This window comes from Rhinichthys klamathensis, unplaced genomic scaffold (assembly GCF_029890125.1).
Source record: "Rhinichthys klamathensis goyatoka isolate OS25496 unplaced genomic scaffold, OSU_Roscu_1.1 h1tg000123l_1, whole genome shotgun sequence".
NCBI classification, from domain to species: domain Eukaryota; kingdom Metazoa; phylum Chordata; class Actinopteri; order Cypriniformes; family Leuciscidae; genus Rhinichthys; species Rhinichthys klamathensis.
Window position 1 is genome coordinate 6,023,933 of NW_026606660.1, and position 24,356 is coordinate 6,048,288.

The 24,356-nt window shown below is 37.2% G+C and overlaps 2 protein-coding genes across 5 annotated transcripts in view; one reads left to right on the forward strand and one right to left on the reverse strand.

Moving 5' to 3' along the window:
* The window catches only part of supt3h (SPT3 homolog, SAGA and STAGA complex component), a 147,171-nt gene extending 137,199 nt beyond the window's left edge, over positions 1-9,972 (reverse strand). The window contains exons 1-2 of one of the 2 annotated variants that reach the window (XM_056255947.1): positions 9,833-9,972; positions 2,830-2,930 (exon numbers count right to left, since the gene is read on the reverse strand). In XM_056255947.1, coding sequence (XP_056111922.1) covers positions 2,830-2,930; positions 9,833-9,859 — 128 coding nt within the window. In that variant the 5' untranslated portion in view covers positions 9,860-9,972. Of the gene's footprint in view, positions 1-2,829; positions 2,931-8,155; positions 8,294-9,832 lie in introns of those variants that run through there. The other variant, XM_056255949.1, reaches the window with a different exon arrangement.
* Positions 1-24,356, forward strand: part of runx2a (RUNX family transcription factor 2a) — a 68,334-nt gene that overhangs the window by 14,730 nt on the left and 29,248 nt on the right. For all 3 annotated transcript variants that reach the window (XM_056255945.1, XM_056255946.1, XM_056255944.1), the window contains exons 3-5: positions 9,868-10,115; positions 11,605-11,761; positions 18,819-18,923. In XM_056255945.1, the coding sequence (XP_056111920.1) occupies positions 9,868-10,115; positions 11,605-11,761; positions 18,819-18,923 (510 nt within the window). The remainder of the gene's footprint in view (positions 1-9,867; positions 10,116-11,604; positions 11,762-18,818; positions 18,924-24,356) is intronic.

Below are 24,356 nucleotides of genomic sequence, written 5' to 3' on the forward strand. Positions count from 1 at the left end.
ACGAGAAAAGTTTGTGTAAGAAAAACAGTCGAAATGAAAATCGTCAAGAAATGTCAGGGTCACGTTTCACTGTAAAACACAAAGAAAATATATATTTTTTGCAATGTAACATTATTTTAATGACAATTATGCATATTCTGCTATTTTTTTAACTGTATAAAAATTTTAAGTATACATAACTCTTTACTATTTTTGTACTGAATTTACTTTATGCTGATTTCTATTCATAAATACTTATTATAAATGTTAAAACAAATATAATATGTATAGCTATTTAATCATCTGGACTGTATTGCATAGTTTATTACACTCTTATTACATAGCATAAAGAATTCGGGATGAAAATGTGCTTAATCTTCATAGAATAAAAAAAAAAAAAAAAGGTTAAAACAGTCTTTAAAATGTCTCATTTTATTCATGCAAAACAAAACTTTACAAAAACCTTTGTTGACCAGCTATTGTCTCCAGTTTTGACTAAACAAAAAGGGGAGGTGTTTTTATTTTTCTGGACAAGCTGTTGTGTGTCTCACTCAATCCCCCCACGCGAGGTGTTGTGATTTGCATGAGTTTGAAGGTCTCCTCAGGTGGGATTCAAAGCAGAACGACAGGATGAATTTCACTGTGGCTTTCCTAAAGAACATCTCTCACTGGGTCAAACCGCAAGCGCTCTGTTGGAGGGAAGTAAATGGATCGGCATGTAAATGTACTTTATGACTCCTTTGTGCTTTCTGTGAAGCACTTTTGTAGACCTGGACGCTTGCTTTATAGATTGAGCTAAATATTATTCATTCCAAGATCAACCACACTTAAGGTTTTTGACGGAAAAACAGGGTTTCTGACAAAACTACTGTCGTGTGCCGGAGTACATCCAGAGAACCACAAACACCGATGCGGTTTCCAATAAGCAAACCCTCATTATTTCTGACGGATGAAATAATAAGCATTAATTGATACTTCGGTAAACCGTAAAGTGGTCTTCTGTAATGGAAATCCAGACTGGCTCTTCTGAAGGCCACGGCTTCCATCATTGGCGCTAGGGCCGTCATCAACGGTTATTTTGACGGTTAATCGAGTAATTGGATATTTTTTGTGCTAATAAAAACAGACCTAAGTGAACAAAAGCCTTTAAAATGACTTGGCAATAATAATTGGTTCATAATAAAGTATCAAAAGAAAGTAATCATATATGGATTTATTGAACAACACTATAATGTAATATACATAATATAAACGATCAACTTATGTACACACAGCTACGCAGAGACTGAGTTTGTGTGGAGCAGCATTTATTTACTGTGAATGAAGCTGCTCTGAGATGCTGGAAGAAAACGCATGTAAATAAAGCGCCACGCTTCACTCTGAATCCCACAGCGCATACACTACCGTTCAAAAGTTTGGGGTCGGTACGATTTTAAATACTTTTAAAAGAATTCTCTTCTGCTACCCATGGCTGCGCTTATTTGATTAAAAATACAACAAAAATCAGTTATAGTATTAAATATTATTCCAGTGTAAATCAGCTGTTTTCTGTGTGAATATATAGTAAAGTGTAATTTATTCCTGTGATCAAAGCTGAATTTTCAGCATCACCAGTGTCAGTGTCTTCAGTGTCAAATGATCCTTCACAAATCAGTATAATATGAGGATTTGATGCTCAAGAAACATTTATTATTATTATCAATGTTGAAACAGTTGTTGGTCTGTCAGTTGTACAGTTTTTTTTTTTTTTTTTTTAGGATTCTTTGATGAATAGGAAGTTCAAAAGAACAGCATTTGTTTGAAATAGAATCTTTTGTAACATTATAAATGTCTTTACTGTCCTTGATAAATAAAAGTATTGATTTCTTTCCTCCAAAAAATAAAAATAAAATTCTCACTGACCCCAAACTTTTGAACGGTAGTGTATATATTTATGCAATTGAATCGCAGCTTTTGTTATTTCACAACAGCACTCTGCTAATATTATGATATTTAAATGGTTTTAATATATCGTCCAGTCTTAGAAAATGGTCTGATAATGCGGTTCATGGATTATCGTCCGTGGAACCCGCAACTTCCGGCATTTTGCCGGTTAATCGACGCGGGTAAATTGCAATCGGGGATCGTTTAAAGACGAGCATTCGAATTTAACCGAGGATTCGTGACAGCCCTTATTGGAGCTTTATAAAATCAGTATTACATTAAAATTCCCCTGTGGTGAAAATCAAGTTTTTAATGTAGTTGACATGTCTATGTGGTGTTTTTAATATGTTTTAAGACAAACCATGTGCAAATTCATAAGTCAAGACCATTGCTGAGTATGTTCTCCTTTAAAACTGCAGTGAATCAAAGACAGTCTCAGAAACACGGTTTGAAATCGCTGGTGTTTCTGACGTCACAAACTACCTTGTAACCAATCGTCAACGAGTGAATCACTGAGCTGGTGTGAGTGAGTGGAGGCGGGGCTAATTTGCATATTCATAGAACCGCGTATACTAAATGAGGCAAGCTGTAGAGTTACATTCAAGCTATTTTAAGGCATGAAGTTTGTGTTCAAGGAAAAAAACGTTTAAATATGTCATTTTGGTGATCAAAGATGAGTTTTAAGGGAGACTGATTGGCTATAGGGGGACTTTAACCTATGGGAAAAACCATGTACCAAGGTAGCAACCATATTCTTCTCTGAATTATCTTGGAGTATCACGTAAATGACATATATGAATATGTTAAACAGTCATCACCATATCAGGGTATCATCATCAATGCAACTCCACAGTGCTTGTTGTAATGGCCTGGAACACATCAGAGTTTTCCGAATGATTTTAGACAGGAAAACTTTCATCCACTTACATCATGCTCTGGAGCTCAGGGATGAAGCTGGTGGCCTTTCCAGATCCGCGTCCGGCCCCGGTGCTGCTGGCTGCCATGGGGCTCGCAGCACTGCTGCTCATCTGTAACACACACACACACACGCGCACGCACGCTTTACACAACGCCCACTCAAAGCCTGAGCAATTATAAAGCCACTTCACATGGAAAACGCTTCCTGATGCATCCACTGACAGGAGGGGAAACACGCCACATGTTCAGAGCAGGACACGTTCAACCGGAGTCAATGACAAACGGCGCTCACAAAGAGATGTCAGACAGACGGACGCAGGATGCTTTTTTTTAGCAAGTGAGACTGAACTATTTTTAATGACCAAAGCAAGGCTGCTTAAACTTCTGTAGGCAATGAGAGCTGACAAATGATCTTTTAGTTCAAAGGGAACGGCAGACATGTTTAAAGTCTGTTTTTGTTCTAATGTTTACTAAACGCTTGATCTAGCCAGCATTACATGGCATGATAAAAAGTGCATAATTTAATTCCATATAACATTTTAGTGTTGTGCTCATTTGGCACTAAATCCCTGAAATCAAAATGAACCAACGACCTATGCAAAAAGCATTTAAATATTTATAGGGGCCAATATATAAAATGACAGACACAGAACATTACTATAAAGTTGTCGTCAACCAATATGTATATTTAAAATGCTGATGCCATTTCTGTCTCTCTCTTGAAGTATTTATTAATTGCATGCCAAAAGTCTTGTTTGTTTGCTTTTACATCTAAAATCCTGACATCCTTAGGTTTAAATTTAATTTTGAATCAGAGATATATAAATAATAATAACAATGATAAAAATTTCGAATATATATATACCTTTTGTGAATTTACAGTAAAAGTTTTGTACATTTTACACAATTCATAAAAAATAAATTAATGACATCAAATATTCAGTATATATTGATTGAACAATTTACACATTAAAACAAAAAATAATTATAAAAATATAAATATCTAATAATTAAAATATAAGATTTTTAAACTTTGACTTTAAACGACTTGACTATAAACTGAGTATATAATTTATACTCAATTCACAACAACAAAAAACAACAACTCCAATAATAATAATACCAATTATTTATACTTCTGTGAACATTTTTTTATATATATATAAGCTATAAATTGAGTATTCAATTTATACTCAGTTCACAAACAAATTTACTAATACTTTAAAATACTAATCGTAATAATAATAATATGAAAATGGAAAATGCGTACTAGCACTGATCAGGCTGTTTTTGGAAACTATGAGGCCTGGCTCATTAATCAGCTGATAAATTGCCATTGAGAATCTGCATTTTATATGGTTCATATATCGGTCTGTCACTCAAATACACTATACCTTTAAAGAAATAGTTCACTTCAAAATGAAAATGCTGTCATCATCACTTATTTACCCTCAAGTTGTCTCAAACCTGTTTGAGTTTCTTCTGTTGAACACAAAAGAAGATATTTTGAAGAATGTCGGTGACCAGACAGTTGATGGACCCCATTGACTACCATGGTAGGAAAAAAATACTATGGAAGTCAATGGAGTCCGTCAACTGTCTGGTCACCGACATTCTTCAAAATATCTTCTTTTGTGTTCAACAGAAGAGAGAAACTCGTACAGGTTTGAAACAACTTGAGGGTGAATAAGTGATGACAGCATTTTCATTTTGAAGTGAACTATTCCTTTAACATCATGGTGGTTCTGACTGCATCTGTCTGCCACTCTCCAGAACCAGAGTCAACATTACTATCAGACTCAGAAATCAGAACATCATTATTTGCTAATGTATCTGAATTATCAGAGCACGTGCCGTCGAGCAGTTAACATTCATCACACAGCTATCTGCACAGTTTGCAGTTAGACTTCCTCTAATACAAAGAAAACAAATTAACAGGATGCTGATACAACCCCAGAAATGGAGCTTGTCGAATTCAAATGCGCTCATTGTCGGCCTCGTCACGGCCCACCGGGATTATTTGAGCAAACCTTGGTCTGTTTGAACCTGAAGCTGACATGAGTGACTCAGAAACCACAGCCTTCCTACGGCATCAGACTATCAAATCTCACAAGCGGACGGCCCTTTTCTCACGTACATGAGACGTATAATCCCTATTAATGCTGGTGTAGTCTGACAAACAAGATATCATTATTATTTGCTTACCCTCATTCAAAAACAGTATGAAATTTAGGGTGTGTTCACACATTTAGTTTGGTTCTTTTGGTCTGGACGAAAAAAGTAAACATTTACATTTAGTCGTGGGTTACTGTCACTTTTAATACTGAAACTAAAGATACCACAAAAAAAACGGCTTTTATGACGTATATTTTGCGAGTGGACTTTTCAAACATCCAAACCAATGCTGTGTGCTCGGATAAATGCGCTCAATGTGCGTATATTATGTGATGGTGGTAGCTGTATGATAAAGCGGACTTGTGAAGAGCTTATAAAATGTGTAAAGTAGTAATAACAACGGCAGGAATCCCTCCGTCACACACACAAGATGTCACATGTTTATTGTTCGTTTACACGTTTTTGGTCCGTGTTGCGTTAATATTACAGTCGAACCGTACCTAAGTTTGTTTGAGTTCACTTGTTTGGTGCGCACCAGGGAATGGTGGCAGCGTTCACACTTATTCAAATGAGCCGCACTAACAGAGCAATCGCACCAGAGTTCATTTTAATCCAACCAAACCTGCCAAGTGTGAACACACCATTAAAGTTGCCATGAAATTAAAATTGACAACTTTTTATATATATATATATATATATATAGAATATTGGAGTTTTTCTTAGACATGACATGGTTACGGTTCACTGGCACGAGGGCGGGAAAACCTCTCACTCATTTCACATGAGGTCCACCAATAGCAAACCACAACCATCCAATCAATACCCCATTGACAAAATCAAGTCCCGCCCTACATTTTTTCTTGTTCGAGAAGCCGTTTCACTCATGTGTCACTAGTTTTGTCAAAAGGTTACAGAAATTTCAAAAATGTGACGCTTTGAGTAGAATCATAAACACCTCTGATTGGCCATTGTGCTCGCGCTCATAAAATCTATCTGTAATTGGCTACAATGAGCGCGTGAACACAATGGCCAATCAGAGACACATTTTTTTTATTTCAGTACCGACTTGGTGAACACTATGTGTCACAATAGGGCTCAAAAAACTATCGCAACTTCCGTCTCATGCAGACTTTAAGCCATTAATCACAGATAATCTGCAGCTCTCAAATCTAATTCATGCTCACATTCAATTACTGTAAATAAAAAGAACGTCAAACCAAAGTGACAGCAGTTTCAACACAGAGAATGGAGAATGCTTTTCAGAGCTATGACAAAGCACAGACAATCTCGTCACGTGGCTTTAAAAGACTCAAAATACAGCACCGATCACATGGACTAGCTTTAATCATTCTGGGGTTTGACAGCACACGTCCCGAATGGCTTCAAAGAGCACCCAGGATATTTTTCAAAATTTCTTATTTTCATGTTCCACAAGAATAACAACAGCATTTGGGTTTGGAACGACATGAAGGTGAACAAATAAAGGCAGAATTGTCATTTTTCAGTGACCTTCTCCTTTAATCAGAGCCAATATAAATCTTAATTCTGTCTCAGAGGGACATGAAACTAAATGTTCCAAAGTGTCACCAAAGCAAACGCAGGGCCCTTTTCTTCAATAAACACATCGCGGCATAACATTTCCTTCTGTTTTCGCCCCCTCTGTTGGATGAAAGATAAAGCTTTTGCTTTGACTTGTGAAGGCAGATGGTCGCCATACTGGGCAAAATGAATTCAGATGTGGCAAATGAATCAAGATTACTTCAACATGCAAAAGGCTTTGAAAGAACAGAAAAGGGAGCCGTTCTATTTATTGCATTTTTCCTCTATGTAATTAAATAGTCAGGACTTTTATGTAGCTTCCACGTCTTTTTTTTTAAGTTTGTTTTGTTTTTTTTCTACAGACGCCTAGTTAATTTCCTCATTTAGTCGTGGGCGTTCGATTTGTGTTTTGGTCGATTTTGCCAAGAGCAGTAGTCCTACAGCGTGTAAAGACAAAAATACGGATGACTCTTGGTGACATAAAATGATTTTGAGGAAGGGTACTTTTACTACTGCGGCTCTAAGAAAGCCCAAATATCAGCATTCAAAGACCTCCAACACATTTATTTCTTCTTTATCCAAGACATCCCAATCCAACCTTCCGCCACATGCTGTTTCAATATATATTCAACTATATTTTTCATTAATTACAATTACCCCAACTCAGCTGTCTCATAAATTTTCAGACGATCATCATAACAGGGGGAAAATCAGAAACATATTTGGCGCTCGCAGTCGCCGAAGAAGGAAATGTAACTTAATAGTGCGTCTTTCTCGAGGCCCTAATGAAGTGGCAAATGCGATTCAGAGCCATTGGATGTTTTATTTCCCTCCTACATCCTCGCCGGGCCGCCACACACAGTTTCCCAGCGTCTCCACAAGATCTGCAATCATGCGAAATCCATTTCTCTCACACCGAAACGTGTAGATTAAAGGCTCTCGGACGTGTACTTGGACAGGAAGGAGGAGGAGGAGAAGAAACGAATCGCACGTTCAAATCTCCATCATCTGTGTGTGTGCAAGTTTCCACAGAGTCAGGCTTCATGTCGAGTGCTGACATCACTCTTCCTACGGTCTTTCAAACAGCCAAGGTTTTACAAACAATACACATGGGGGGAAAGTCAGGCTAGACACAAAAGTGAGGATATGATTTTTTCCAGAATAAAACACAGAATTGACTGTGAAGGAAGAACAGAGTATGAAACCTCAACTAACCACAGGCTCACAACTGGAGCCTGGAATAAGAAAACGGGATCAGCACTGAGATTTTTCCATCTAATTATGATTTTTGCATTAATAATGTGCATATTTAATTTGCATACCCACATAAGCAAGCTCATTTTGGCTCAGTATATATTATTTAATGCTTATGTATGACTTAAAGATACTGAAATAACGTGACATATCAAAAAGCTATTTACCATAACTGTAACTAAAACTAACAACTTTCAATAGATTTCAGAGAATCCAAACAGTTAAAACTATATCAAATAAAATGCTTGTCAACATCATAAAGACATAATGATGCTTGTAAAAGTGTTGTAACACACTTTGTGAACATACAGTGGACTGAACTGAACAAACAGAACATTTCGAGTCTCGTATCAATATCAGTTGACTTTCAGACTAAATAAATAACCGAATTTTAAGCTTACACATTAAAGTAACTGATTATTTTTACCTTATGTATGTTAAGATCTATTCAATCCATCCACATGTGCTCTTTCAAACTGCAAGGCACTTGACTGATGTAAACATACTGTTCAGCGCGTGTCTATTTGACGTCACTCGGTCTGCCAGGGATTGTGGGTAATGTAGTTTTTAAATGGTTATCTAACGCAATAGCCCGCAGTGGTAAGCGAAAAGTGCTGTAGTTCTGCATTTAATCTCGTCGCATAATAAAAGACGCATTTAAACGTTAAAGAGCTTTTCAGATTTATCCGGTTAAAACCAAAACCCACAATAATAATAATGAAAAGCATTATCAATAGGCTAATAATAATCAAATAAAAATCAATAGCCTAAATATTAACATAACATTTGCATCTACATTTCAACAAAGAATTATTAGAAAATAACTCATATGATTAAAATGATGATTTTATACTTATTATTACATTCGAATGTTATTCTTTGACCTTGTATCTAGTAGTTTCCCCAATCTTTTTCAGATTAAAAAAAAATAATAATTAGCCCGAAAATATGAACATATGGTATATGCATTAACATAATATATAAGTTAACATGTATACATACACTTCTTCAATGTTGTTGTCATGGCTTCTGTCCTGCTATTGTATAATATTAACTTTAACCGGGCTCTTTATCTGCCTTTAGAAATTGGAAATGAGTCACTTCTCTTCTTTGCTTGTTTGCTTTCTGTCTGGTTTCAATGAGTTGTGTTTATGTCTCTTTATGAGCTCGTTATGTCTCACGTGAGTGAACAGTGAAAGAAAACTTGCTGTTGCCATAATAAAGAATTTACTGTTGAATATCTCACTGTTAGTTGCTTAATACAGGTCTTTCCTTACTTTGTTTTCTTTTATACATCTCTTAACATTTCGAGATAAATGACAACTGTTCTGCAGTTTATTTATAGCAACAGGGTCTCTGTGTAGTATTTTATGGATTGCTTTGGTATAAGAGGAAAAAGAGCTCTAAAAAAATGATATGAAACCTCTGAATTGCTGATTTATTTTGATGCCGTGAAATGGTGCTTGGAGACATGACGTGCTCAAGACTCATCAGCATAATAATCCTCCTGCTTCTGCATATATATATAAACCACAAAAAACCTGAGCTCACCCAAGTCCCTGCCTCCTAAGACAAACCACACAACGAGACAAAAACACTGCGGCTTTGCAGCGCCTTCATCTTTCTAACCACAACCTTTGGAATCACCTTTTTAACCCTTCACAAAGACCGTGCATGGACCAAGAAAGGTCTTGAGGACTTTTGCAAAGCCGTAAACTTTCTTTTTACTACTTACATGGTGGCACGTTTTAAGAAGCGCGGTAAAGTGAACTCTCCGATCGAGCGCTGCGCGTATAACGCGAAGTGACTCGCTCTTTTTTCCCGGATTTTGAAGTTTATTACAGCAACGTTCAACATTGGAGAAGCAAAAAATCGCCTCGTAAATTATGTCTGCGTTTCTTCTGCGTGTAACCATGAGCTCGTGCGCGTTAATTTCAACGCGATTCACCTGTGGGAGCGCGTAAAGCTTGCGCGTAAAGCCTGAGAGGAACCGATCTCATCCAACTTTTTCGGTTTCTGGAAGGCGCGTTACTCAGCCTAACGGACTTTATATAGATCCTGGCTGAAAACACTGACTTTAGTGCTGGTTTTGAAGTGTCCTTACCTTTGCTGACATTGTTGTGATGCGCATTCCGGTAGACCCGAACACCAGCCGCAGGTTCAGTCCGCCGTCCAGCAGCCTTCAGCCGGTGGCGGGGAAGATGAGCGATGTGCAGCAGGAGCCGAACGCGGCGGTGCCGAGACTCCGACAGCACGACAACCGAACCATGGTGGAAATCATCGCGGACCACCCCGCCGAGCTCGTGCGCACGGACAGCCCCAACTTTCTGTGCTCAGTGCTGCCGTCTCACTGGAGGTGCAACAAAACTCTCCCGGTGGCGTTTAAGGTCAGAAACACTTACGGATTTAATAGTGATTTACAAACATTAGTATTTAGGCTACATTAAACTATGTATGTTTTTTTTTTTTTTTTTTTTTTTTACTAGATGCACATTAACTCGTGATGTGTTTAGCATTTTAGACACGACCAGTAGATCAGTAGATCGTTTACATTCATAAATGAATATATTATTATTAATGTAAACCAGGTAATTATTTAGGCCTAACCAGGCTGGTCTCGTTGAGATTTAAATCTCCTTTACAACAGAGACCTGGCCAAGATCCAGACAACATTAAAATGCGTAACATTTCATATAAAACACACTTAAAAATTAGTAGGAAAGAAAAACGCAGCCATTTATAACAGTTTCAATAAAATTATTCTATTTAAGTTAATTTGATTGTTTATGTAAATGTAAACTCACAGGTCTTGACGTTACATATAAGGTTATAAATACTTCATATATAATCAAACTTTTATTTAAATGTACATGAACTAAAAATCTGAGCAGCATTGTTGGGTTTTTCCTATTGTAATTTAAAAACGTATTGATGGACACGATTTATGATGTTTTTACCAGTGTTTCTTTTCCACATTCATGTGCTTTAATGTTAATAATAGTGTAGGCCTAGTTGTTGTTTGTTTTAATTATTGTTCGCGGTTATTTGTGGGTGATGTTTAAAATGAGAAATCCTGCCGTGCTGGAGAGAAGTGAAATCTGAGCGATTTGAAGCTATTCATAGAAACAAACACATGCATGTTTAATCACGCGGCCTAAATTACACACAACTATTAATACTTTCACCAAAGATAGAGTATTTCATATAAATGCATCTGAAGTATCTGTAACACTGTAATGATTCCAGAGTCATTTTGTTCTGTAAACCTTTGTTCATTTAGATGAGCTTGTAGAACTGAACCAGCTGCTCCTGCTCACATTGAACAATAACATCAAATCATCATTCATCTGAATTAAACATCATTTTTACAGTTTGTTATTTTAGGGGGGAAAAGGTAAATTATAGTAATTTTGGCAATAAGTAAATGTGTGTTTTTATTTATATTAATTTTCTAAGTGCCTTCATTGGACTTACTTTTAAACAAAGGGGGAATATATATACATTTATATAGGCCTATTCAATATATATATTCAAATTCGCTTTAGACATTATGCTCATTGTTTATTGCTGAATCAATAGTAATGTCTTGGTGTAACTCATTTATACTAACTGATATCACCTGATGTTTTCCAACCAGTTTAAGGTGATTTTTTTACATAGACAATTTGAAAGCTCACCTTAAAGGACAATCTAGCTTTTGTCTGATGATATATTTGCGTGTTTGACTTGATTTATTGTGTTATTATTGTGTTATACAGCAGTTTAGTTTCAAAATGTCACCTATAATCTGGATCACAGGCCTGTTTTGATCAGGATTGAGACCGTATATGAATGTAAACAGTGAATATCAGGGTAAATGATGTGTTTTCTGCTCAGGTTGTTGCTCTGGGAGATGTTCCTGACGGGACCGTGGTGACAGTTATGGCAGGGAATGACGAGAACTACTCGGCAGAGCTGCGAAACGCCTCAGCTGTCATGAAGAATCAGGTGGCGCGTTTCAACGACCTGAGATTTGTTGGCAGGAGTGGAAGAGGTTGGTACTTCCACTTTAATTTTATTTATTCTTCGCTGGCCGCTTCGTTTGCTTTGGCTGAATCATAAAAAGGGTCAAATCACGTAAGACATTCGTTTACAATAAATGACATGTTAGAAATAAAAGTTTGGCATGCGGCGCACGATCCGAATTGACAGGAAAAGTCAAGTTTTACCGCAAATACCCATATAAAACGGATTTATTGCTATTTAAGAGTCTATTGATGGCATCTGTGTAACTTGTAAAAAAAAAAAAAGTAAATATGATGTAAATTATACATAGCATATTTTACATGAACACAAATAGGATACTGTCCAAGATTCCTCGCTTACGGATAACACCGAAATGAAAAGAACTGCAGAACTGGAACCGAATCACAGAGAGGCCTCCGCATTATTATTTTCCACAAGCGTCCAACATTTTGAGTGCTTCCACGTTGAGAATAAAGAAAAAGGGTGTGCTCCCAAAAAAAATAACTGTCATTTAAGTATTCCCGAAGCTTAAAACGTTAAAATAAAAAACTTAAAGCAGCATGTAACTGTTGCAAAGTAAAAATGGTATTTCCATTTAATATTTTTCTGTGTTACATCCACCCTACACACCCTACACCCCCCCCCCCCCCCCCCCCCCAAAAAACTCTTTAGCACATGAATGCGGGCTCAAAGTGCTCACAGACTGCTTATGTGTGGATGAATGCTGCTTTTGATATGCTTGCAATTATTGTCAAAGACAAAATCCTGCTCTTGTGATCCTGTCGGAAGAAGGCATTGAGAGCGCAGGGCTTTGAAGAGAACGGGACAGGAGATCACAGGAGCGCCCGTCTGCTGCTGGAGGCTGCGTATCCGAGGTCTAGACTTGCCCTGCTAATCCACACGGGCACTTAAAGTGAAGCACGTACGTGTGCAGCAGGGAATCCCTCGCATGGCGCCCACAAACTACAGACTGAATCTGGATGAAAACAACTCCAGGTGTTTTGGGGAAGCGCCGCTCGACTTATATGGGCTTTTTCAATAGCTGATGCCGACATGAGAGCATGCGTGTAGCCGATGGCTGATGTATGTTGTGATTAACTGATTTTGTCTGATATTTGGTTACTTTTGAGATTTAAAAGGATAGAAGTGGTTGCTCTGCCAGTGTCAATTCAAAAAACTAAAAAGAAATTATATGTATACATATACAATATAGAATTTTGAGTAAATAGGGTTAATTTTAATTCAACAATTATTTATACATCATATTTACTATCACTAAATTCTATTGTGCGCACACAGACACACCCGCACACACACACACACACACACACACACACACACACACACACACACACACTCAACAATTAATTATACATCATATTTCCTATCACTAAATTCTATTGCGCGCACACACACAGACACAGACACAGACACAGACACACGCGCGTGTGCGCGCACACACACACACACATATATTGCCTATATATATATATCACTATATCACTGGGGCAGTACATTTTGAAAAAGTACTGCCCCAGTTATAGCTTTTGTACCTTTTTTTATATAGACACACACACACACACACACACACACACACACACACACACACACACACACCGTTTAGTTAATGTCGGTAAGATTTTTTAAAATAGTTTTGAAGTCTCTTCTGCTCACCAAGGCTGCATTTATTAGATCAAAAATACAGTAAAAACTGTATCATTGTGAAATATTATTACAATTTTAGTTCACTATTTTCTATGTCAATTTATTTAATAAGTCCTATTTATTCCTGTGGCGCAAAACTGAATTTTCAGCATCATTACTCCAGTCTTCAGTGTCACACGATCCTTAACAAATCATTCTAATTTGATGATTTGCTGCTCTAGAAACATTTATTATTATTATTATCAATGTTGAAAACAGTTGTGCTGCTTAATATTTTTGTGGAAGCTGTGATATATATATATATATATATATTTCAGGATTATTTGATGAACAGATCAAAAGAAGTAGTTTCTGTCGCCTTTGATCAATTGAATGCATCCTTTCTAAATGGAACAATTTCTTTAAAAAAAATCTTACTGCATGAATCGGACATTAAAAAAGGACAGTCTTACTTTGCAAAACACATCCACAACATATTTGAATATTATCCAATGCAAGGCTGTTGGTAAATTCTGGAAGTGACACAAATGGGATGGATAAAGATGGATAAAGCTTGTGTTAATCGGCCAACTGGACATAAATATCATAGGTAATAATGGTTTGCTACTCTTTATGTCTGTGGTGGTTAAATCAGTGGCATCTGCATGCGTGTGTGTTGAAGACACCAGATCGACCCACAATCCGTCCAAGAGGACACGGACGTGCAAACAGTAGTTTGTGCAGCATTTGGCCGGTCAGTGAATGTCCTCACACACCGCCCAACACGCCAAGGGTGCGCATCCGTGTTATCTCCTCACAGCTGTCACAGCGAACAGGCCTTGGCCCGCATGGAGACCCACACCTCCACAGGCTAGAGTTTCCTCTATCTATGACACGGGATCTGGAAGAGGAAGTCAGGGAGGAGATAGCACAGCATAAGGAAATTAAATATGGAAAACGATACGATGCACTGTGTGGAAGATTAAAATAAGATCGACCGCAATCAAACAAATGACATCAGAAAAATAGCGCTCCTTGAATTACCGTAAGCAATGCCGTTTCCTGAGACATAATGTGTTTAACATTTCATTTGTGCAGGAACACATTTCTGTTTTCAGAAGCGCTGTGCCCTTATTTATGAATGGATTTGGCTATGCTGGGTTGGTTAGGTCAGGGCGGGATGTTTGTTGTTGATCAGGAGTTATGCATTTCACAATCTCTTTCTGTTTAGGAAATCATTTGGAACAGAAAAACACCGCTGGATGAGCCATGCGTTTAGGATATTTTTAGTAGCTGGACGCCAGGCGTTGGATGGATGGCAGATGCCAGGGTTGGTGGAGCGGTTAGACGCTGGGCTGGGCCGTGGTGTGTGTTGGGTATCAGCTCGCTGGGTAGGGCTCGGGTGGGTCCAAGAACGTGCTTTTTGGGGCTTATGGACAGATTCCTGTGGGGGAAAAGAAAGAGTAATTACATTAGCAAGACTTATGTAACATGTGCAGAAATGTTGGTAAATCAAAAATCTGGCAGTTAATAAAAAAAAAAGTATGCATATGGGAAATGCATGACTGCTTTTTCAACAAAATATGATTTACTCTTTCTAATTGATGGTAGAAAGTGTAAATACTTTAGTAATAACGTTACATGTTGCGAATCTAGAAAATGCATGATTAATTGAAATGTTGCAATTCTAGAAAATGCATGCATGAGTGTTTATTCTATGAAATACATTGTTGAATGAGATATATGGTCACTTAATATTTGAAAACTGGAGTATTTTCATTTTATGAAGAAAATGTGCCTCACCTCTACAATGTGTGCATGTTGTGGGTGGTTGCCAGGGTGTTGCTATGCAGTTGCTAAGGTGTTCTGAGTTGTTGCTTGGTGGTCACTTACTGGTCCTACTCAATATTGTAAAGGATTTTTTTTTAAAGTTAGACTAGGATTACAAGAAAATACTATTTCAGTCATTCAGCGTTTCGTTCAAGGTGTTACTTGCTGTTTCTGTGTAATTATTTGTCATTTCTGAGTGAAAAAAGGGTAACACTTTCTTTTGATGGTACACTTTACACCTTAAGTAACTTTGCATGTCAACTTGCAGTTATTAGAGTATTGGTAGACTGTCTGCTTAATATCTTTGCAACTACATGTCAACTTATTCTAATAATTCATTGGATGAACATGATTTAATCATGCCACCTATATTCCATCTAAACAAACCAAGTTAAGTCAACCAACCTTTATCATGTTATTTGAACACAAAATAGATGTGTTGGTCTTAAACATGATATTTACATTTACATTAAACTCATTTGCATCTTTTTTTAGGGTTAGGGCAGATTACTTTGAGTATAGCTATTTGCTAGCAGCAACACATATTAGCATCTTTAATGCTAAAATTGACATGCTCCTTCAACTAACACAGTAAAAATAATTAAATCAGTCCACAGCCAAACAAAATGCTCCACTCTTCTCCATCATGGTAACCCACTGTAATTTAAATGGTTCTAATAATTCCAATATAAACATAATTACACACAATAAAATATAAAATAACACTTAATTTGAACATTTATTCTCTGTTAATTCAACCATATGCAAAGCATGCTGGGAACTAACAAGCACCGCCCAGTTTCAGTTAATGCAACACAAATCAATCATGTAATCCAACACAAACAAATTAAGTTAACTTAATAGTTATGGATTAAATTAACTTACTTAACATAAATGGTTTGTGTTTAGACAACGAGTTAGGATTTTGTACTGTTAAGTTGAGACATAATTATGTTGACCTTACTGGAAAAAAACATTTCAAGTAAAAAAACACAATTATTATAAGTAAACTAAATATAAATGTATTATGTAAAGTGCACAACCTTCCTCGTTCATTACTAACTCAAACCTAAACTTAACCCTAACCCTAACCTAACAGTCTAATGAGAGTTAGTTGACATGCAGTTACAAAGTTACTTATACTGTAGTTAATGTCTAAAGTCGAAATAAAGTATACATCGAAATAATGTATAACCAAAAATTGTTTCATGTTTCAAGTTTTGTTCAGTGTATGAGCTATATTAAAGCTTCATACAGTTTTTTTCTGTAGTGTGTGTTTACAGTATTTTACAGTTAAAATTACACTCGTTTTATTTTACAGTGGTGAGCATATAAACTCAACAAATGGGTTTGGTGACCTTAGATTATTTGTTTGAAAGCTCTTCCCATTCCAAGAGTTAGTAAATGAAACCTAGTTTAGAAGACATGCTTGCTGATGCACAAGCTAAGAAGGCAAAGCCAAGTGTAGCTGCCTGTTGTATTGTGTCAGTGCTTTTCCACCCACTTCTTCCTGTCTTACTTGCAGATCGCATCTCTGAGAATGTGTCATGCTTGACTTCACAGCATGCTTCGCACATTACACATTACTGCTGAGTCTGCCTTTAGTAGAAGTATCTTAATATTTCCTGTGCTCTACTGACAGAAAGGTTCAACTCTATAGCACGTTTTAGCTGAATAATATCTTGTGTCGAAAGTTAATTGGAAGTAAGAGCTCACACGTTTATGAACGTTTAATCCGAAAGAGAGAAGTTGCTCAGTAAAAGGTCACGAAAGATGAAAGATCAGTGACCGCAGGACCCACCTTGACACCCAACCCTTGTTTTGAATCACACATAAAAAAATGATTACTAATAACAGCACTGCTGTGGAAGTTTATTCTTGGCTGCACTTTAAAAAGGAAAATCCAAATGCCATTGCATGAGAACATGCTTGCGAATGTTAGCAAGGTTCTGTATTTTTTATTGTTTTGCAACAGTTGAGGTCTAAAAGTAAAAGTAGAGGATTTCTTAATGAAGAAAATGTCTAGTAAGTAGATTCTTATTTTTTTGCTGTAAATTATATATATTTAAAATTATTTAAAAATAGAAAAATAATACATATGAATAAAAATATTCAATTGATAATAGTAATACAAATGTATTAATCAAATATGCATCAAATTAAATATTAATATATTTACATATTTAAATTCGAATCTGTATTATAACGTGAGTGAATCTTCAAAAAGATAGCAACTCACCAATAGCAGATTACAAGAGGGCAACACGCCTTCTGAGCTATTCCAAGATGTGTCTGAACTCCACGATATTTTTCCTCATATTTAATAGCGCACCATTATGATGATCACTGTTGCTCAATATGATCGCCATTCGCTAATACCTGAGCATGCAATTGACTCCTCCCCATTAAAACATTAATAGACCTTATTTGTTTTTTTAGATTCTTAATATTGCTTGGGTTTTAATTTTTTTTATTTTTAATGAAAGGGTATCACTTTATTTTGATGGTCTCTTTTGTAACTTTGCAACAACATGTCAAATAATTCCCATTGGAGTAGAAGACTGTCTGCTTAATATCTGCTATCTCTTTATTATGATGCTCCTCCAAGAGACATTCTACTTACTTTAAGTAACTATGCAAAGTACATGTCAACTTATTCTAACCCTAACCCTAACCTACCACTGTGCTAAGCACATTTCTGGTGGGTCTATAGCCCCAGCAAGCCCATCAAGCCCTGTATGAGTGTTTATTCTATTAAATATACTGTTAATGAGTTATATGTTCACTTAATATTCGAAAATTTGACTATTTTCATTTTATAAAGAACATTTGTATAACCTCTACAATGTTTGCATGATGTGGATGGTTGCCAGGGGGTTGCTATGCAGTTGCTAAGGTGTTCTGAGTGGTTGTTAGGTGGTTGCTTACTGGTCCTACTCAACCAGTAACAGTAATGACAGAGGCCTAGCTCAGTCATTAAGCAACACAGTCTCATCCCAAGGCGTCATCTAACTGACGCTTCTGACCATGCGTCAACATGCCGACGCACACACCACCCCCCAAACGTCAACATGAGACGCTCATCCTCGGGCGTCATCAAATGCCGCGCACCCTTTAGCGTCAGTTAGATGACGCTTCTGTTATGGGTAGGTTTAGGTCTGGAGTAGGGTTAGGATTAGACCACTAGGAGGCGCGTCTCATATTGACGCTCAAGGGGTACCCTGTGCGTCGGCATATTGACGCATGGCCAAACATGGTCTAAAGCGTCAGTTAGTTGACGCCTTGGGTGTGAGACTGGGCTGCATTAAGCCGTTTATTTCACTTGCATGGACTGTACGTTAAAACCTAATATGGCCTGTTTTATGCATTTCTGATTTGTCATGTCCAACAACTGAATGTTACAAGTTCAAATCTCAGCAAGGCTCACTTTCCAAACCAATTCCATTATTGTCCGTCGCGCCCAGGCCCTTTTCAATGGCTCGAGTTCCTCGCAGTTAAAATCCCACAGTCATCACCGTCACCAGCAGAGAAATGCAAATGACCGCTGCGCAATGAATGCGACACATTGTCCGGCGGATTAATCGGGTTTGAACCTTTTTTGTGTTTTGCAGGAAAGAGCTTCACGCTGACAATCACAGTATTCACAAACCCACCGCAAGTGGCGACTTACCATCGAGCCATAAAGGTCACAGTGGACGGACCGCGGGAGCCGCGAAGTGAGTACCAAATATCACACGTCATGTGATCAGCACGCGCAAAGAGCGCCCGAATCCAAAGATGAATGATTTTGTGCAGCATCGTGGCACAACGCCCAGCCAGTGGGACGAGACGTGTGGCCCGATGCATGAATTGATGCATAGATTGTGTTACGGTACTGTTTTAAAAAATGGATTCAGCACGCCTCAATGCACAAAGACGGCCTTTGAGGAGCTGCAGGCACGGTCAGCGAGAGGCAAATACAAACACGTGCTGTCAAGGCCGCTTGACTTGTGAAAATGTTTACTGTATTGGCCTCTTGTGTCTGTCCATCAACGTGCTCTTAAGAGCGAGCAGCTTGACCTCTGACCTGTGCTCTGGCTCTGTTCTGAATGGAATAATAGTGCACTACATACTGCGCAGTGCACAATCTGCTGGGTTTTTAAACCTGCTCATCTTACACTTTTTTTTTTTTTTTTTTTACAAAATTTGATTAAAAATGCAAAACAGCTTTTTTTTACAATTTTCACTCAGAAATTGCTTTTACATTTCGCAATTAATTGCAAAGAAATGGCAAGCAACACGTTGATTTAAAACGGGGAATTTTGAACTAGCAAACCTTCAATAGGATTTTCTTGTAAAATGCACTCCAATGAAATTTTTTTATTAGAACATTTTTTTACATCCACATTCTGAATAAAACATTTAGCATAATCATGTGAGGTAAAATACTGTTTGAAATGTTTGTCATGCTATTTACTTGCTATTTTTTGATAATAATACGCAATATACTAAGGAAGCACTCATCTCCCTTCGAGTAAATATACTAAAGAAAATTGTGAAATAGTTTACGTTATGAAGTTAAATTGTGAGATATAGTCACAAGTACACACATATATGTGTATATACGTATATATATATATATATATATATAAATTGGCTTTCATAATACACAGTATTTACTGCATAGTTTTCAGTAAGCAAATCTTCCATTCCAAAAAAGCCCATGTAAAACCGAGCACATTGCATTGTGGGATACAGGGTGTGCTCAAATTTTGACAAATGTAGTATGTCATGCTGGAATTAAAGACATGCTGAAAATGCTGCATCAAAGGTATAGTTCATCCAAAAATGAAAATGATCCGATAATTTACTCTGCCTCAAGCCATCCTAGGTGTATATGACTTTCTTCTTTCAGCCAAACACAATCAGAGTTATATTAGAAAATATCCTGGCTCTTCCAAGCTTTATAATGGAGTGAGTGCCCGAGTTTGTGAAGCTCCATCCATCAATCATAAAAGTAATCCAAATGACAATGGGTTAATAAATGCCTTCTGAAGTGACGCGATGGGTTTTTGCAAGAAAAACATCCATATTTAAAACTTTATAAGTCGAGTTCCGCCGGAAGAGTGACCCTCCAGGATATTATTTAATATAACTCCACTTGTGTTCGGCTGAAAGAAGAAAGTCATGTACACCTAGGATGGCTTAAGGGTGAGTAAATTATGGGATAATTTTTTTTGGGTGAACGATCCCTTAAGGAATAATATACTAAACTATTCTGAATAGAGCCATGCTCTTAGTTCTGAATATGAAGCATTGAAAGAATAATCCATCCCTTTGTTGGGTTACAAAAGAAGGTCAGGATGTATTTCCAGAAAAGAAAAAAAAAGAAAATCCATTTTATACATCAATATTGGGTCATTACAGGATCAGATAGATTTATAGGAACCATTGTGACATTTCTCAGACAGAAAAGAAACTTTGATGCTTTTGTTTTACCGATACACTGAACAGATACTTGTCACGGAAAAGAGAAACAGCCCATGTTTTCTCTCTCGGAGGAACCTGATCTGGCAAAAAGCTCCAGTTATGCGTCAATTATGAAAAAGCAAGCCACTTCATCGGAGTTGATGTCTGAACTTGTGAGTTGTGTGCAGTCCTTACCGTTCTCGTGCCTAAACTTCTCAGTCGCTCTCACTACCTGAAAAAAGCCAACTGTTAGAAGACGCTGCCAAATTTCGATTTTCACACTGAACCCCAGGACCCGTAAACACACACAAGCTGTCATGAATTACTTTCATGTGGCAGAGAATGGAACCAGGAACACACAGTGCTTGACTTTCTTTAGTACGTTTATATTAAAGTCTGCTGCAATCTGACATTACGGCCAAAGTTCTTCACAATAATCGGATAAAAGTAGATCGGATTCTGTCAACTGTTTAACGGTGACGGACAGATGTTTCTTACGCTTACGTTTTATGCAAACTTTTTTTTCGTTTTCGGTCGTGAAATTACTCAAAGCGTTCATGACATGACAAGCAAGCTTTCAATGTGCTGTTACTATACGTTTCTAAATGATTGCACAAAAAATCCCTTTAACTTTCAAAGAGGGAGCTGAGATATACGTATTAAAGACCAGAATATCATAAAAACTGATTTGGATTAGTAAGAAACATAGGAATGTGTCAATAAAGTGCAACAGTGCCCATCCGGGAGTGAGTTTTTAATTATTATTATTTTTCTCAAGGGGAATTGTTTTTAAAAGTCTTTGTTAAAGAGCCATAAACCAAACAATCCAGCTATTAAGAGAATCACATTACAAACTTTGATTTGAAACAAAAATATTAAAAAATCAGAGAAAAAGACAAAGGTACACACCTGGGAACTCAACATGAGAGAAAGAACTACAAGCCCATGAAACACTGCGAATGACATAACCAAATTAATGTGTGTAATGTAAAAAAAAAAAAATCAGTAGAAATAGGGCACAAAGTACTGTAAAGTAATGAGGTAAAAAAAAAAGTTTTACAGAAGTTTTCCCTGTATTTTTAATTATGCCTTGCATTGTGTTGTGTTTTTTGTTTCATGGAAATTTCTATAAAATTACTGGATAATGTCCTGGCAGAAAATTACCAGTAAATGTTCTGTTTTCGTTTTTTGCAGTGTACATATACAAATATGATAGTATTTAGACAGCGTAGGGAGACCTTCTCGATTACGTCATGGGAGTGGGCGGAGCTAAAGAGCTCTTTTAGATCGATTTGGTTGCAACGTCTGATTGGTGGAATTTTCTTCACAGCATCATTAGTGGTTTTTCGCCATGAATTCCACTGTTAAACAAGATTCTTTACAAAAATAAGTTGAAATAATGCGGGCTGATGGCTTCAAAAGCATATACCATCATTTAACAAAAGGTCTGTTCAACGAATCAGTTACTGCTAAAAATGTTCCCTATATGGTGAAAAATGAATTGACCCGGGCCTTTTCTCAGAGGTGGAAGTCATCATAGTTGGGTAAACTTCAATAGCGGTGAATGAGAGACTACATTAAATATATTTTTTTGCGTTCCAGTTTGCTCAGATAGCAAAAGAAAAACTCCACACTAGTGTTTTCACAACTTTTAAAAAGAGTGAAAAAAAGATTGAAAACAGCCGTCCCATAGCCGCTGTAATAGGTAATATAATAGGTATAGTGTTATAAGTCTTCTACATACATAAAAAAAAGATATATATATATAAACTTTGCAGGATTTATGATGCGGATGACCGCTAAAACGCATCTTCAGTCTGTGAAAAGTGTCCATGGAGTTTTTAACTTCTGGAACTGCGCTCCTATCAGAACCCCTTAGCAACCAACCCAGAACATCTGAAGCATCAACATTTCATCTCACGTCGTCACACGCCATCATACACAGAAACACACAGTCTGATGAGCGCTGCTGTAGATCCAGCCTTGGCGCAATTTCCTGGCACATTTGTAAAAAGAACATGCCAACTTGCCTGGCACACATCTGTCGCCACTGGCCTCGTATTCATAGATAACTTTCTGGCGGCTAAACCAACAATATCACTTCTTAAAGTCTCGTTTTTTTTTCCTCTTTACCTCCTCATCTCAATTAACACATCTGGCAGCAGCGTTTTGGAGCCACTTTATGCCAGTGTGTGATCTTCATTCATTAGCGGATTAATCGTGCCCTCGGGCATCTCTGATGTGACGAGCCTTTCATCTCACGCAGCTCATTCATCTTCAGTTTTTCTTTCTGGCTTTGTGTGCATGTGTTTATCAGGGAAAATACCAGTTGATGACATGGCTTCTGTTGGTGTAAACACAGACTCGTTTTTTTTTTCTTTCAGATGTTGCGTAATTACAGAATTATATAGTTGGCTGATGTCTTTTTATTTCGTTAATTAGTATAAACCAGAGTAAATATTGTTGACTAACACCACAAACAACTTTTTCATTACTTAAAATGAAGTAAACGTTTACTGAAATAATATATATGACACATAATGATATAAAAAAACATATACACTTTTTTTCTTTGTAATAATAACATGCAACAATGAATCACAAATAAGACCAGGACAAAAACGCATCGCTTCGCTTCAGAAGGCCTTTATCAACCCCCTGGAGCCGTATTGATTACTTTTATGATGAATGGATGCGCTTTTTTAGGCTTCGAAATCTCAGTTATTCACTCCCATTATAAAGCTTGGAAGAGCCAGGATATTTTTTAATGTAACACAGATTGTGTTTGGCTGAAAGAAGAAAGTCATGTACACCTAGGATGGCTTGAGAGTGAGTAAATGATGGGATAACTATTTAGGGTGAACTATCCCTTTAAAGGTTCTTCACGGAACCACAGATGTAGACCTTAGACTTAGACCTTAATTTTTAAGAATGTATGTTGACCTTAAAACCCATATTAGCCTCTCTGAGGTTTGCTGGGGACTTTTATGCAATTTAACAGCTTTTATTTAGGCAAAAAATGGTTCAGGTCAATCTTCTCTCCTACATTATCTATGGAGGTCTATTGCTTATCCTCATCTGCTGTTAAGCGGAAGGCAGGTGGCCATGCAGGAAATGACACATTCAGAGGCATTTAGAGTTGTGCAACGTCCTGCGAGTGTGTCGTGAAGCTGCCTCTGCCTGTTTACACATTCCTTCTGCGCTTAAGAGAGAAAAACTGAGAGAGAGACACAAAAACTCTCATTCAGAGAGACAGACAGACATTCAGGCCTTTAATTAAGTTTCAACGTCATACAGTTATTTTCCAAAGGACGGTTTTATTGCTCAGAGGTTGCTCTTTCATTGCTCATGCACAAGATTTAATTGAGTTCGCCCGTTAGGTCTATGTATCAAATCTGTCTTGGATGTTTCTCCTGAAATTCCGACACAATTGAGACGATTTTTTGAACACTTCATAAGACTAGGGTAAACGGTGTATATCTTCCTTCTTGTGGAATTTTTTCATCACTATAAGTGTTCACACTTTCAAAAAAAGAAAATTCGTACTTTCTCGTTTACTTCTTGTTCAGATTGCGATGATGCTAGTTACTGAATCTGTTTTTGTGTGAGTGAGATGAGTAAATGCACACTCACACTCTAGAACTACAATAATCATGTTTACACAGCACACACAACGCCTCTGCATTTACTCATGGTTTCTC